The sequence below is a fragment of the Toxorhynchites rutilus genome, chromosome 1 (genome assembly GCF_029784135.1).
Source record: "Toxorhynchites rutilus septentrionalis strain SRP chromosome 1, ASM2978413v1, whole genome shotgun sequence".
Taxonomy (NCBI): Eukaryota; Metazoa; Arthropoda; class Insecta; order Diptera; family Culicidae; genus Toxorhynchites; species Toxorhynchites rutilus.
Window position 1 is genome coordinate 9829314 of NC_073744.1, and position 16185 is coordinate 9845498.

Sequence of the window (16185 nt, forward strand, 5' to 3'; positions counted from 1 at the left end):
CATGGCCAATGATGCAATTCAAGTAATAAGGTTCATATATGAATTGTCCAAGAAAACCATTTGAAAGTTTGCCTGCAAATAAAATTTATTTCTTTTAACGAATAAAAAATAAAATATTCAAATGCCTCATAACTCTTTTCTTACCAGCTGCAAAAAAATATTTTAAATGACTGTAAAATCTGACACAATCTGGCAATAGCGCAGATGGTAAGCGCGTCGGTTTTCCGCCACTGTCTAACAGTATTTTTCGGGTTGTAAATTCGTTCGACAACCCTTGAGCAATAAGCATATCGTTCTGCTTGCCACACAATGCATGATTCGATACTGGAAATGCATAGTTAAACTCAATCAAGAACTGTGAAAGTGACCCCTCCCTCCTTCAATGCAGAGCATAACTTATAAACAACCCCATTCTTACTTGGTATGAACATCATATACATTACAAGGTACAAGGTACACAAAATTGAATTGAATCACTTCAAATCGATAAATACACCACTGATTTCCCGTTTGTTTGAGAAACTCGCTAAGTTCACCAACTTTAAAACGTTATATTTTGAGCTTAAACTGTCATATTGAGGGAAAAGTGGTTTCACATAAAATGGTATGGGCGTGATAACCGAACCTGATAGCAACAAACAGGAGGACCAGGCCAAAATGTTGAGAAACACAGTTTTTAGTCGTTTTCTCGCAAGCACATCAAATGGGCTTATGGGGTTTCCCAAATGAACGATTATTTTATTCAATTCGTTACCTTGCCTAAAATGATTTTGAAAGTTCAATAAGCTTGACCTATTTGGTGTAGGAATGATTTTCGTTAGAATAAAACAATTAGTCTCTTCCACGGCATCGTTCAAACAACACTGTGTAAAGGTTTGGAAACTAGTCGTCAATTGCGATGCGTACTATTATTATCCTCTGGTGTTTAATCGCTTCGGAGATCACAGACGCGCTGAAAGGTTAGTGAATGCTCTCCCCAAACCGCGTTTCATACCCTTGTTTATTACATCTCGCAAAAAACAGAAGGTGATGAATGCACAATCAACAAACAAAATGGTATCTGTCTGTTGCGCTCCGATTGTACCGAATATCCAGAACTACTAAAACTAGGCATCAGACCAAACATCTGCGCTTATAGTAAAAATCGGGCTCCAGTTATTTGTTGCCCAGTGCCGGAGCAGGAACGGAAAAGACCTTTGCGAAAAAGCGAACAGTGTAAGTTTGACAGGTTGATCAAGCTCAGATTACGTAACATTATTGGAATTTCATACTTACAGACTGTGAACAGTATCGCGAGCTCGCTTCGAAGGAGATCTCCTTCAAGCCACTATCGCTGAATCAGGAATCGGATCGGCGTGCGTTCGTTCCAAAATGTGACGAATCGATTGGACTGATTGTGGGCGGCCATGCGAGCAAACCGGAAGAATTTCCGCACATGGCGGTGCTGGGCATACGCGAGTCAGACGGAACAATTCGATTCGAATGTGGTGGATCTCTTATAAGTGATCGATTTGTGCTGACCGCCGGGCATTGTGTAATCACTCAGTCTGGGGCTCCCAATGTGGTACGGTTGGGTGATTACAATCTCTACAGTACGACGGATGGAACGACCGGTGTTGATTTTGAAATCGAACAGATACTGAAGCATCCAGAGTACAAACCGTCCCGGAGCAAATACAACGACATTGCGCTGGTTCAGCTGAGTAGAGTGGTCGATTTCGGATCTGCGATCCGTCCAGCTTGCTTGTGGCCGTCGAGCGAACTCAATGTCACCAAAGCGGTCGCTATCGGATACGGTGCGACGGGATATTGTGAGTTCTCATCAAGAAATGTTTACACTTTAAATTAATCAACGTATTCCCACACAGTTGGTGCGCACTCGGACGTGCTTATGAAGGTTGAGTTGGACATGCTACCGAACGAAATATGCAGTGGAATGTACCTGGGTGTTAGGAGACTGGACCTTTCCATAGTCGAATCGCAGCTGTGTGCCCACTCACCGGAAGGCGGGAAGGACACGTGTCAGGGAGACTCGGGAGGACCCCTCCAAACCACACTGCCAGGACACAGATGCTTGTACTATGTGATTGGAGTGACATCGTTCGGAAGCGCATGCGGAAGCTCTGACTCTGCCGGGGTGTACACGCGGGTCGATTTCTATTTGGACTGGATCGAGTCGTTGGTGTGGCCGTGATAATGGCCACAACAGATAGCGTAGAAGCATGTAGCACTAAATGTACAATGTGTACTATTTATTTTTATGATTTTTATGATGGAAGTTTGGCAATTTCCCACATAGGCGGATAATGAATGCGAACTCGAGCGAACATCCATGGTCGCTCGACGCGTGTCTCTAGACTTGTAAGTCAATCAAGTGTCTAACAGCGTGTGAATATTTAAACCATTCAATAGAATCATTTTCTAAGGAACAAACAAAAGTAATACCAATATAGTTCATCAAGAAAACTGAAACAAATAATTCCTCGTTGAAGTAGATTTAGAGTTCCCGTGAACGTGAGCGCGGACAAACACTTTTTTGTTTATAATTCATCAGTCTATAAATAAAACGAGAGGAAAACATCTTGAAACGATGGGAAGAAACATTTTCTAGTTGAAAAACATGTGCCAACGCAATTCAAATAAAAGTGGATTGATTCAATATTTCACAACGATTCTGAATTTCCACCGTGGAATCAAGATGTTGTTAAACTCACCATAGTTCACCGACTTCGGTGAACGTGAACGTGAACAGTTGTGATTATAGATGTCAAAATGTTTCCTCGTTCGTGTTCTTCGTTCGAATGTCCCAAGACATTCTGAAAATTATTTCACCGTGAAGCCTGGTTTAGAGTTCCCGTGAACGTGAACTTGAACTACATTGCGAACAAACAACTCAAAAGATCGTGGTGAAAACAATGTTTTTGTTCACGTTCACGTTCATATTAAAAGTTCGGCAGTAAACGCGAAGTAAATAAACATCGATATTCAATAGAGTAATTCGGATAAAACATACAGTTGTTCACGAATCAACCCGAAGCAACGAAGTTTTTCAACCCGTGCAGAGATCCGATTGAATGAAATTGCATCCATATTGAAATTTTCACTGAACACTCGAGAATTTCCAAACATATCCTTTTACAGTTCACGGTGAAATCATTTTCAGAATGCCTTGGGACATTCGAACGTGAATATGAACGGGGAAATATTTTGACGTCTATATTCAGTACTGTTTTCTCGTTCGCCGAAGTCTGTGAACTATGGTGAATTAACCAACATCTCGATTCCACGGTGGAAACTCAGAATCGTTGTGAAATATTGAATTAATCCACTTTTATCAATATAAATTGTGTTTAAACATGTTTTTCAACTATAAAATGTTTCTTCCTATCGTTTCAAGATGTTTTCCTCGCGTTTTATATATGGACTGATGAATTATTAACAAAAAAGTGTTTGTCCGCGTTCACGTTCATGGGAACTCTAAGCCCAGCTTGAGCAGCAATTCTCAAGTTTTCAATGGAAATTTCAATATGGATGCAATTTAATTCAATCGGTTCTCTGCACGGGTTGAAAAACTTCGTTGCTTCGGGTTGATCTGTGAACAACTGTATATTTTATCTGAATTACTTTATTGAAGCTCGATGTTTATTTACTTCACGTTTACTGCCGAACTTTTAATATGAACGTGAACGTGAACAAAAACATTGTTTTCACCGCGATTTTTTGAGTTGTTTGTTCACAATGTAGTTCACCGTTAAATGATCGTACTATTCCACCATCTGTTCAAGTTCACGTTCACGGGAACTCTAAACCAGGCTTTATTTCGAATAAATGCTGTTGATACCGTTCAACAGTCGGCGCACACTTTCTTCAGCCACGGCCTTGGCCAGCCGGTTCCACCAATTCCTGATTTTTCAGGATTTCCCAAACTTTTTGATACTTTCCCTGATATTCTGATAATCACTCAATTTAGCCCGATTTTTTAGAAGGGATACTGATTCACCCTGATTTTTGTACTTTTTTACTTTATCAGAATGAAAATTATTAGAAAAAAATGTACGGAAATGAGAACTGTAACATTAGCTCTCCGGTTCGCACAAGCATAATGCTCAAATTAAATCAAATTCTCCTGGTACAAAGTTTGAGCAAACTTTTTCATCAATATGTGTGATCAACGGAATAAGCTTTTCCAGAATTATTTTCACTACGCACAAATATTTCGAGGCTTTTCATAACAGTGCTAGATAGTTTCAAGAAACCAGAATGAAGAATTTAAAGAAATAATAACGATAACAGCATTGCCTTGTATGATTTGAATGTACGAGTAGCTGCAAAATTATTGATGAAGGAATACCTTTTAGAGTGCAATCTTACTCAAAAAAAACTTGAAATTTTGAATATTGATTTCTCTACAATTCACTGTAGTGATGCTGTAGGTTTTTGGGGAAAATATATAAGTTAAAGAAGTTAGGCCTTTGGGAAGGTTTTTAAAAAATTATAAACGAACTACCTCACTTGAACATCGAATTATGACTGACTTTATTCCTTACTAATTAGCCTGAGCTGAGTTCCCTAACGCGGCGTACGGTTATGCTGATTCTCCAGTTTGGTTCCGGTGAGCTCGATCGTGGTGGACTTCGACCTGGCCAAAGCGCTGAGCCTTAGGATTGTGTATCGAACGATAGGTCGATGTTTCGATGGGTCGTTGGTATCGATGATGTTGACGGTGCAAATATTCAGGTCGATGCGCCGTCAATGATGATGCGCTGTTTGTTCATGTGTCGCCCGGAGAACTGATGCGTTAGCTCTATTGGAAGTGGGTCACCGCTGTTGTTCGGTGGTTAGTTGATCTGTTCGTGTAGTACATGGGGATGTGGATGTTAACTACTCTCTCCCTAATGAAGATTCGTCTCGAATCTTAAGTTGTTTTCTTCGGAGGTACAATTCGATGAGGCTGCTAGAATTGAAACCGCTGTTGTTGATTGTTGCATAGATGAACTTCTGCGAGTATCGTTGAAGTTGTTTGTGCTGGGTTTTCTAGTGATTTGTCTTGTTGGGTTTGATCTGAGGAGAGGGAAGATGTCATGCTTTTTGTGTTAGCATAGGGTTTTACCTCTGTTGATACATTTCGTGGTGTGGTGTATACTCCAATATGTTTCTTCAGGCTCATGATTGCCAATCCTATGATCATGGCTGCGAGTGGAATCAGGAATCCAATCGTAGTATGTTGCAGTGTTATGTGGTCTCTTTGCAGTTTATGGATGTGGTCTCGGTTTTCAATTCTAAGCAGGTTTACTTGTTGCAGATCAGGTTGGTTGAAGATTACTGTTGGCTGAAAGTTCACTCCAATTGTTGAAATAGTTCTGATCTCGTGATGATTAATTGTCCTCTTGTCGTCGTATTTGCTTCCATTGATTGAAACAGAGCAGTTTGGATATTTGATCAGTAGAGTTCCCGTTATCTGTCTCGATTTGATGTTGCAATTTGAATCCAGAAGAACGGATTTATCAGCGTTTCTCACGATCAGCGTGTGGTCGTCGATAGGCTTAATGTCCATTCCGATGCGATGTTCCTCGTAGGGGCAAGATGCGTTGATTCCTCTTAATGCGTTGTCGATACAACCGTCGCCTGTTAAATTCGTGAGCTCCTGTCTTTGGCAAATTCTATAATTTTCAACAATTGTACATTCGTTATTTATTCCTAGTGTCAGTGTTTTACTCAGAACAGCTGAGTTGTAGGGTGTCGATATAATTCTGTTTTTTCTTGGTAATGTTTCAAATCTAATATATTGGAACTTTTCTGACATAAATATTGGGATCTTGATCACAAATATTATTTTTGTACTTTCATGATGTGTTTCTATACTAAGAAATTCATAAATTTGGTCAATATTGTTAATGTGAATATTTTGTTCTTCTAACTTTTCTAGTACAAACTCTGTTTCATTATTGTTTAATATTGCCCTAGATAAAATCCCTATTTTCGATAGTTGTACAATTTCAAAAATGTCTCTTAGTTGGTTGTTTAGTAGATCTAGATTGAAAAATAGATCGTGAACTATTCCTTTTAAATGATTTTCATATTCTGTGTTTACGTTATTGGCAATTCTCGATATTCTTCTTAAAACCTCAATTTGGTTTTCATTTACGTGGCTAATTAAATTGTTAATTTTAGCTTCGAATTCCTGATTGATTCTGATTTGTCGGTTGTTGTTGTCAATAAGTGTGTTGGTTTTGGTTTTTGAATTTTCTATCGTTTGTCGGATTAATTGTAAATCGTCGTCGTCTAAATTGCCGGTCAATGATTTGATAAACGTTCCTAATGGGTTTAAGAGTCCTCGTTTCTGTCGGTGTATGGGTTTCAACTGTTTGTAATTGTCGGAAATTTGTTTCATCCTAATGTCCAATGTTTTAAGGTATGGTTTCGTGAAATTTTGTCGTTCGAACTGGTGTAACGTATACTGGAGGTTGGTGAAACTACTTTCGAACTTTTCCAAATCCACGATGTGGAGATGGAAATGTTGAGATGTGATAATCTTCGCTTCTCTCTCGCTAAATGCTATTATTCCATCATGTCGTGAGAGGTCTGTTATCGTCACTTCTGCTGTAACATCAAGGGCTAATCTGGAATAGAGAAATATGTGAGTACTACTTTGGGTTTCGAGACGTCATTTTCTTTGACGTCTTATTTTTGTTTTATGTATCGTTCTTCCATTCTGATCTTGGAAGGTTTTTGTGTTATCTCTTGCGATTTGATATCGTTTATACTTATCCTTTGTTTTACTTTTGACCCCTTGGCGCGCGACGTATACAGTTTCGTCCACTTCCAGTGATGGGTCAGCTTCCTTGTTTTTGTTGTGGTGCTGTAAATCTTGTTTTTGTTTTTTAATGAGAGCTAATGTTGCTTCATTGTATATTTCATTCCTTTTCCTAACAATTTCTTCAATGTTACTCGGTCTCACCTCTCCCTCTTTTATTCCAAAGAATACTTCTTTGGGTCGCATCTTGGTTGAAGAGTGAATAGTGTCGTTATAAAGTGCTACAGTGACTCTAAACAACTCTTTCTTACTTAATCCCTCATGTTTCGATCTACAACAGCGAAACATTTCTGCAATTGTTGAGTGAAATCGTTCAACGATTCCATTCACTTCGCTTTTATTAGATGGTGTGAAATATGTTTCAATTCCTAGTTCTTCTAACATGCCTCTTACTTCAACAGACTTTAGTGCTGGTTCATTGTCACTGACCAAAAGTCTGGGTATCCCATATGTTGAGAAGAATTTTGTCAGTCCTGAACGGACGTCAGGAATCGATCTCGATTTAATTGGAAAAAGCATTCCGAACTTCGATAATTTGTCTACCACGGATATGAACGTGTTTGGTTGACATATGAATATATCAACATGAACTATGTCTAGCGGCTTTTTAGGTATTGGAGTTTGGGCTAGGTTCAATTTATAAGGATGTCGCTCATATTTAGCAGTTTTACACGTATTGCACAATGTGACGTGTGTTCTAACTTTCCTTTTCATGTTCGGGAAGTAGAATTTCTGGCTGATAGCCATCAGATTTTCTTCGATGCCTCTGTGAGCTCTTGTATGTGTTGTATTTATGACTTCATTCTGTTCTTCTTCAGTTTTTAAGTCAATTAAGAACTTTTGTGAAATAACTACTTTAAACGTTTTGACGCGAGAAAAATAGTTTTTATACACAATTTGAAGGGTGTTGATGAGATTTTCTGGGCAGTAAATGCAATTTACTCTTTTAGGATCCATGAATTCTTTGAATATTCTTAGTAATATTGGTACACCAAAATTCACTTTTGTAAACGTGTGTCTTAGGACTTTGGGAAAAACTTGTTCTCCGGTGGTCTCACTCTCAGTTCCATCTGTTTTCAAAATGATCTGATTGGAAAAAGTGTTTACCGGTTTTTCGGTACATGCGATAAATTCCGAGTCATCGGTGTCTGCCGAATGTTGCGTAGCAGCGTCTGATGAAGAATCATTTTGTTCTTCATTCAGATTTAAATTTTGGGGAATTCTAGAGAGGCCATCGGCAACGACATTTTGTTTTCCGGCACGATATCTTATATCGTAGGAATAGTCCATTAAAGCAATCATCCATCTGGCAATTTTACTTGATGGATCTTTCAAGTTCACGGCGCAAGTAAGCGGCTTGTGATCTGTGTATAAAATGAATTTATTTCCGAAAAGGTACGGTCGGAAATATTTGGTTGCCCAATAAATAGCTAGTAACTCCTTCTCAATAGTGGAGTACTTTTCTTCGGTTTGACTGAGTGTTCTCGATGCAAAAGCAACAGGTTTATCTCTTCCGATTGGACCTTGTGAGAGAACAGCTCCTATTGCGTATTTGGATGCATCTGTTGTCAATATGAAGGTTTTTTCGAAATCTGGGTGTATTAGAATAGCGCTGCTAGAAAGTATCTGTTTGCACTTGTTGAATGCTTTTAGAAATTCTGGAGTATGTTCTACTTTCTCATTTTTCCGAAGACATTGTGTTAGCGGTTTCGTTATCCGGCTGAAATCCTTTATGAATTTTCTATAGTATCCCAGTGTTCCTAAGAAGGATTTAATGTCCTTCTCGGTTTTGGGAATTGGCCAATTTTGGATAACTTCAATTTTTTCTGGGTTTGGTTTTACACCTTCTTCATTCACCACGTGACCGAGGAAGGAGACCTCTTTCTTCAAAAATTCACTTTTGTCGAGCTGTATTTTTAAGTTGGCTTTTTTAAGAGCAGCGAAAATTTTATTTAAGTTGTTGCAGTGTTCTTGTAAACTGCTGCTGAATACAATGATATCGTCCATATACACTAGGCAGATAAATCCGGCTAGGCCTACCAGCACAGCATTCATTGTTCTCTGAAATGTTGCCGGGGCGTTTTTCAGCCCGAATGGCATTCTTAGATATTCGTAGTGGCCGTTCTCAGTTGAAAATGCAGTTTTTTGAATATCGTCTTTTTCCATCAGAATTTGGTGGAATCCCGAAGCTAAATCTAGGGTTGTAAAATATTTACTTCTCCCTAATTTATCTAGGATATCCGTGATATTCGGTATGGGGAATTTATCATCCACAGTTTTAGCATTGAGCTTTCTGTAATCAACGACGATTCTCCATTTTTGAATACCTGCAGCATCCGCTTTCTTCGGAACGACCCAAATGGGTGAATTCCATGGTGACGTAGAAGAACGAATTATGTTTTCATCAAGCATTTTCTGAATTTGTTTGCCGACTTCCTCTTTATGGCAATGAGGATACCTATAGCTTTTCTGATACACAGGTATCTCATCATGGGTCAAAATTTTATGTTTCACAACATTAGTAGCTGTAAGGGGTTCGTTGTCGAGGTGAAAAATATCTTGATTTTCCTCAATGACATTGATCAAACTATTTTTCTCTTCTCTGTTTAAATGATCCAGACGAAGTTGGTCCATAAGTTTTCTGAATCTGTCAGGACGAGCTTCCAAAAAATTGAATTCGTTTTGCTCAACCAAGCATTCAAAGTTATTAAGAGTGATCTCAAGTGGATAATCTAATGAAAGTGTTTGATTCTCAGTTGAACTGTTCTTGAGACTGACAATGGCTTTATGACCTACTGCTTGGTATAAACCAGCACATATGAAAAGGTTTGTATTGATTTCGAGATCATCTTCTAGTAAAAAATCACCTGATTGCTCGGAAACTGGTATCTCTATATTATGAATGGTTTCTCTTGAAATTTCCTTTGAGAAAGGTTCTGGATGTTTTCTGAGCATCTGAAGTTTTGTTCCTAATATGGTTATGGAATTGTCATCTGTTTCAATCTTCGCTTTAAGTTCCTGAAGCGTTTCATACCCAATAAGGCCGTGGAAAAAATTATGAAAATCAAAAATATGAAATTTGAACGATTTATCAGTTAAGTCGGGAAATGGATTGAAGTCGACATATCGTTCAATTTTGTGAGTGCCTGAGATGTTGGAGACAACAGTTGGTGTAGGCAGCGCAAAGGATTTTGTTTATCTGGATATCGGGCCCTTGCCCTCGGTGTGGTTCTCCTGGATTGCGATATATCCACGATATTCGCACTTGGATTTTCGGCCCACTTGCTTTTCGCAAACAACGAATTCCAATATTTTTGGTATGGAAACACTTTATTTTTTATCAAAACGTAATTTCACACTCCAAAACTTTATTCTACAATACTATTTACAGCAATCTACTAACTCTTAATTCTTTGTAATTTGGTAAATTTCTCCACTCAATGACTATCCAACTATTCTCCTTAAGCTTGGGGTTAATAATAATTTCCTTTCTTTCCTATTGTTCACACTTTCCCATTTCATTTCTCAGTGTTTTAGTGCTCGTGAACCCAGGTACCCACAATATAAAAATCTAGCCCATGCCGCAAAACTGATCATGTCAGAGGAATCCGTCTCCATAAAATCGCAGTGTATCCAACATTCTCGGCCGCGCTGAAATTATCTAATTTCTGAAAAGACAAAACTCTCGCATACTAAACCGGCAGCCATGTTTTTTTTAAGTTTCGCAAGGTTGGCATGCTGGGGGCAACAAACATATTTTTTCCACTGGTCTCTTTAGTAGTCCAGTAGCTGTCCTCAAAGTGACTACTCTGACGACTCCGTCCATACCAGGATGCAGTTGAATGATGCGAACCATTTTCCAACGAGTTGGTGGTAAATTTTCGTCGCGTATAACTACAAGCTGACCCACAACAATTTGGATTGGCGGTTGCCATCGTTTTGTGCGCCCCTGCAATTGTGCCAAATATTCCGTCCTCCATCTTTTCCAGAAACACTGCAAAATTTTCTGAGTTGCTTGCCACTGCTTGAGTCGGTTCATCGGAATATCGGTCACACTCATCTCTGGCAATTGTTGCAAGCTAGTCCCTATCAGAAAATGCCCTGGAGTGAGTGGTTCCAGTTCGTTTGGATCTTCGGACATTGGGATCAAAGGTCTTGAGTTCAGGCAACATTCGACCTGAACTAGTAATGTGCTCATGTCTTCGAATGACAACACCGAATCCCCTAAAACCTTCATTAGGTGAATTTTTGCTGATTTCACCGCAGCCTCCCACAAACCTCCAAAGTGTGGGGCACTAGGTGGGTTGAAATGCCACTGAATACCCTCATTCGCACATTCTCTAGTTATTTTCTCTCGGTTATCGGTTCCTCTTAGAAATCTTGATAATTCCCCTAACTGGTTACGAGCTCCGACGAAATTAGTACCGTTGTCCGAAAAAATGTCCGAACATTTTCCCCTTCTTCCAACAAATCGTCGCAAAGCCTGGATGAAACGATCCGTAGATAGGTCAGTTACCATCTCCAGATGTACTGCCTTTGTACACATGCACACGAACACAGCGACATATGCCTTAGAAGCTGGTCGACGTGATGCATGCCGTATGAAGACGGGTCCAAAGTAGTCTACACCCACCTTGATAAATGGTCTTCCGGGGGTCACACGCGCCGCTGGCAAATCTCCCATGAATTGCTGTATTTGAGTCGGCTTCAATCGAGCACAACGATTGCAGTTGTGATACACAAAACGGGCTAGATTCCGTCCTCGTAGCGGCCAATATCGTTGTCTCACTGTTGCCAAAAGCAGTTGTGGACCTGCATGGAGCAATTTCTTATGAAAATGTTCAAAAATCATCCTAGTTATAGGGTGCCGTGCTGGTAGAACTATCGGATGTTTCCTATTGACACTTTCTAATGAATGTTCCAGTCTACCGCCAACTCGGATCAAATTCTCTGCTGAGAGGGTTGGGTTAAACCATCGAAGTGGAGAGCTCTCTGTGACCGGTTCGCCCTTAGATAATGCCTTCCACTCCTTCTTGAATTCTCCCTTCTGCACGCTGCGAATTATAGCATATTCTGCCTCTACTAACTCCGATGTTGTGAGAAAATCCCGTGAATTCTCCTTCTTTCCTTGTTGTTTCAAAATGTTCATCAACCGGAGCCAGTATGCGGTACGCCTCACCAGGTCCGTGAACGATGAAAACTTGCTGAGATACCAAACCGTGAAAGTATCCTGCTGCAATGTCGCGCAACTAACCGCTGACTGACGGAACTCAGCTTCTGCCTCTGTTGTTTTTGCTGGAACTGGATGAATCGGCCAGTGCCGTTGGGATTCTCGTAGCCATGACGGCCCTTCCCACCAAAGATTGTTCCCAATAATCTCTTCAGGAAGCACGCCCCTTGAAATAAGATCGGCTGGATTCTGGCATCCTGGGATGTGGTTCCAGGTACGATTCTCCGCAGTCTGCTGTATTTTTGCCACCCGATTAGCCACAAAAGTTGTCCATGTGGAAGGGGTTGCCCTTATCCACTGCAGTACGCACGTTGAATCCGTCCAAAAATAAACCACTGGATTGATTTTGATAGCAGTTGAAATTTGCTCGGCTAGCTGCGTTGCTAGCAGCGCTCCGCACAACTCCAGTCGTGGAATGGATTGGGTTTTCAATGGCGCTACCTTGGATTTCGAGGAGAGTAGTGCTATGTGAGTTGTTCCCATCAAATTGCAACTTTTCAGGTAAGCACACGCTCCGTATGCTTTCTCCGAAGCATCTGAAAATACGTGCAGCTCAATGATGATTGGATCCGGTACCAAAACACAACGTTTTATGGAGATAGTGTTCAAAATGGGGAGTTGTCTGTGAAATTCTCGCCATTCATCTCTTGGTCTTGAGGGAATTGGACTATCCCAATCCAATTTCCTTCCATTCGCATCTTCAAATTTCCACAGTCGTTGCATAAAAAGTTTCCCCACTGTGATAACTGCGCCAACTAGTCCTAGAGGATCGAACAGTCCTGCGATAATAGATAGTACCCTTCTTTTTGATAGCGTATCTGTTGGGTGTTGCTCCGGAACTGAAAACTGTAGTTTCAGTCCGTCAGTTTTTGGTAGCCAAGTCAAGCCTAACATTCGCACTGCTGGTTCTGGATCAAGTTCAACATGATCCTGTCTTCCCAACGCTAAATCTTCCTCTGGTACACCATGAAGAACTTCCTCGCAGTTGGAAACCCATTTCCGTAGCTTGAAACCTCCACTTCTCATTAATGCTTCAAGCTGAACCCTCAAATCTACCGCCTCCTTCACATTATTCGTTCCCGTCAATACATCATCCATGTACACATCCTCGTTTATTGCCTTGGCTGCTTGGGGAAAGTTGGTTTGCTCATCATCCGCTAGCTGTTTGAGCGTCCGTGTAGCCAAAAACGGTGCGGGTTTCGTCCCGTATGTTACGGTGGACAGCTCGTACGTTCCAATTTCTTGCTCGGTGTCGGTTCGCCATAGGATACTCTGTAGCGGCTGATCCCCTTCATCCATGATGATTTGACGAAACATCTTCTCAACGTCTGCTACCAACATTATCCGTTTTGTGCGACAACGGAGAATTATCGATCGAAGATCTTCTTGGATTACCGGTCCCGCCAATAATGCATCGTTCAGAGAAATTCCACTCGAAGTCTTGCAGGATGCGTCGAACACCACTCTAAGTTTCGTCGTCGTACTTGTTTGTTTGATTACTGGATGATGTGGAAGGTAACATCGTTTAATCAGATTATCTTGGTTCACGCGTACCCTACGCATGTGCCCCAGGTGTATATATTCCTCCATAAATTGGGTATATTGACAACGTAGCTCTGAGTCCCTTAAAAGTCTGCGTTCCAACCATTGAAAACGCCGTAGTGCTATGTCCCTAGATTCACCAATTTTATCCATGACATTCGCATCCTTTGGAAGAGAGACCTTATATCTTCCATTTGAATCTCTCCTAACCGTCCGAACGAACTGCTCTTCACACAGCGTTTCCTCTGGAGAATAATTATTTGGAATGTCCACTTCTTCACACGACCAAAATCTTGTCAACAGTTCTTCAAGATTAACCGTAGACGCGACGTTACAGTGATATGACGCGATGCTCGATGAGATTACTGTTCCCGCTACCACCCATCCAAATACCGTTTCCGAGAGCTTGGGTAGTCCATCCCCTAGATGGATTTCCTTTCCTGGTTTGAAAAAGGTGAAGAATTGCTGGATTCCGAGAATTAAATCTACGGATTTCGATATAGCGAATGCTGGATCTGCTAGGGTTATGCCGTGTGGTATTTTCCAATTTGTGGTATCGATGCACGTAGATGGAAGATTTCCCGTGACTTTAGGGAGAATTAGGAATTCCAAGTTACATGAATACCCCCCTACCCTGGATCTGACCTCTGCCTTGACCGAATGCGTCACTCTCGTATTGACCTGACCGACACCTGATACTGCCATCTCAGCTCGATTACGTTTGATTCGCAAGAGTTGTGAAAATTGGTCTGACATAAAATTACACTCCGACCCCGAATCAAGTAGTGCTCTGGCTGGATACGTAATTCCATTCTCACCCACCACTAAGACTACCGCTGTAGCAAGTAATACGGACGATGTTCCCTTGGATGCTGTATTTGAGGTTACTACAATGGTGCCTGATGATGTGCTTGGTGTGTTATCCTCCACATTGTGTTGAAGTCCCTTGCTGCTGCTTTCCGTAGAGACCCTTATCTCCGACGTACGCTTAGCTGGTTGGACTTCTTCCGGCCGGAAGCATACTAAGGTATGATGCTTTCCCTTGCAATTACGACACACATATCGAGAATTGCATTCCGTGGCTTGATGCCCACGCCGGAAGCAATTACGACATAATGCTAGGCTTCGCAATAGTTTATCGCGAGCTGATACAGGCAGGGATTGGAATTTCGGGCATTGGTATAATAAGTGGCTACCTGGACACGCTACACATTGTCCGCTCGAGGATTGCGATGCACTGTGACTCATTTGTGTCGGCAATTTTCTTTTCGGTTGAGGGACATAATTCAACTTTGGTTCGATGGATTTGGTTGGCAGCGAGCTTAGCACCCTTATTCTCTTCTGAAGAAAATCTGTTAGATCCTTCACTGTGTCCTGATCTATTGTTGCAGAATGCTCTTCCCAGCTTCTGCGGGTGGTTGGGTCCAATCGTGAACACAGCAAATCCAGCAGTAACAAATCCTTGTACTCGGCTGGCTGTATCAATTGATCCAGCGTTTGAAGAATGCGCTCAAAAGCCTCTAGCAGCGACTGAAGTTCCACGACCGACTCCTTTGCGACGTTAGGTAGGTTGAACAATGCTTGCACTTGTCTACGCTTCAGTAATTTACTGTCATTATACCGCTTCATCACCGCCTCCCACGCAATCTTATAATTCGCCTTGGTGATAGCAAGTGAGTCTACCAATGACCTAGCCTCTCCTACTAAGCAACCCTTAAGATAGTGGAATTTTTCTACTTCTGGCAAGTCGGATTTACAGTGAATTAACGATATATAGAGATCCCTAAAACTCAACCACTCATCAATATTACCATCGAATGTTTGCAGTTTGATTTGTGGGAGCCTAACGCGTTCATAAGTTGAATGTTGGTTTTGTTCTATTCCGCGAATTGAAGGGTTCGACTTCACCTCCGGGTCCTTCACCTTCTCTAGTAGCAACGATTTTGTCTTAAAATATCTATCGCCGAATTCCGATCGTTTCGTGGGGTAGGTATCGTCAACTTCCTCGAAATCTTCGTGCATCTCGATGTCCATCGTTGCTTCGCTGATTTGTTCCCACAGTTCGTCAAGTTTATCCAAACGAACTGTCGCTTCAGTCGTTAGAGTGTCATCATTCATCGAATTGACGAAACGGCAAATATCGTTGAACATACCCTCCAGTGCCTTTAGTTTCGCCAGCAGCGCCTTGAGTGAATTGTTCCTCGTAGTTGGTGGCATGATTCCAAATTCCAATTGGGTTTGAGATATGGGAGAAATAAATTTGTGTAAAATCCGCCAATGGCCTAGCTTCGACTAGACATATACAATAGTACCACTGACCTTCACAAAAAGAAGCGTGTAGCGTTTCTTAATTGTATACGCTAACGTCGAATAAACTTCTAATATTCAATAACAGTGTGCCGGCTGAACATCGGAATCACATCTGCGGCTCCTCAATAGTCAAACGTGTAATATTTATTTTCCGATTATGTGCGCCCCTCGGTTACACGTCCAACGAAATGGTAAACAAGTGTCAAACCAGTACAAGTGTGCGAGATGAAAACAATTGGTGTAATATCAAAACAAACTCCAGCTTCGGCTGGACATATACCGCATATTA

General features: G+C 41.1%; 2 protein-coding genes across 3 annotated transcripts; one reads left to right on the forward strand and one right to left on the reverse strand.

Annotated features, from left to right (window-relative positions):
• The first annotated feature begins 637 nt into the window (after positions 1-637).
• LOC129771696 (serine protease snake-like) lies at positions 638-4879 on the forward strand. 2 transcript variants are annotated; one of them, XM_055775636.1, is made up of 4 exons: positions 638-959; positions 1027-1215; positions 1278-1811; positions 1869-4879. In XM_055775636.1, the coding sequence occupies exons 1-4, from the start codon at positions 899-901 to the stop codon at positions 2192-2194; spliced, it is 1110 nt and encodes a 369-aa protein (XP_055631611.1). In that variant the 5' UTR covers positions 638-898; the 3' UTR covers positions 2195-4879. The 2 variants fall into 2 exon arrangements, with proteins under 2 accessions (XP_055631611.1, XP_055631601.1); XM_055775626.1 differs by having other exon boundaries at positions 647-959; positions 1024-1215; positions 1869-4877.
• A 5650-nt stretch (positions 4880-10529) lies between these two features.
• LOC129764013 (uncharacterized) lies at positions 10530-15803 on the reverse strand. The gene has a single exon (XM_055762931.1). It carries the CDS (start codon positions 15801-15803, stop codon positions 10530-10532), a length of 5274 nt encoding a protein of 1757 aa, XP_055618906.1.
• Between the last annotated feature and the right edge of the window lie 382 nt (positions 15804-16185).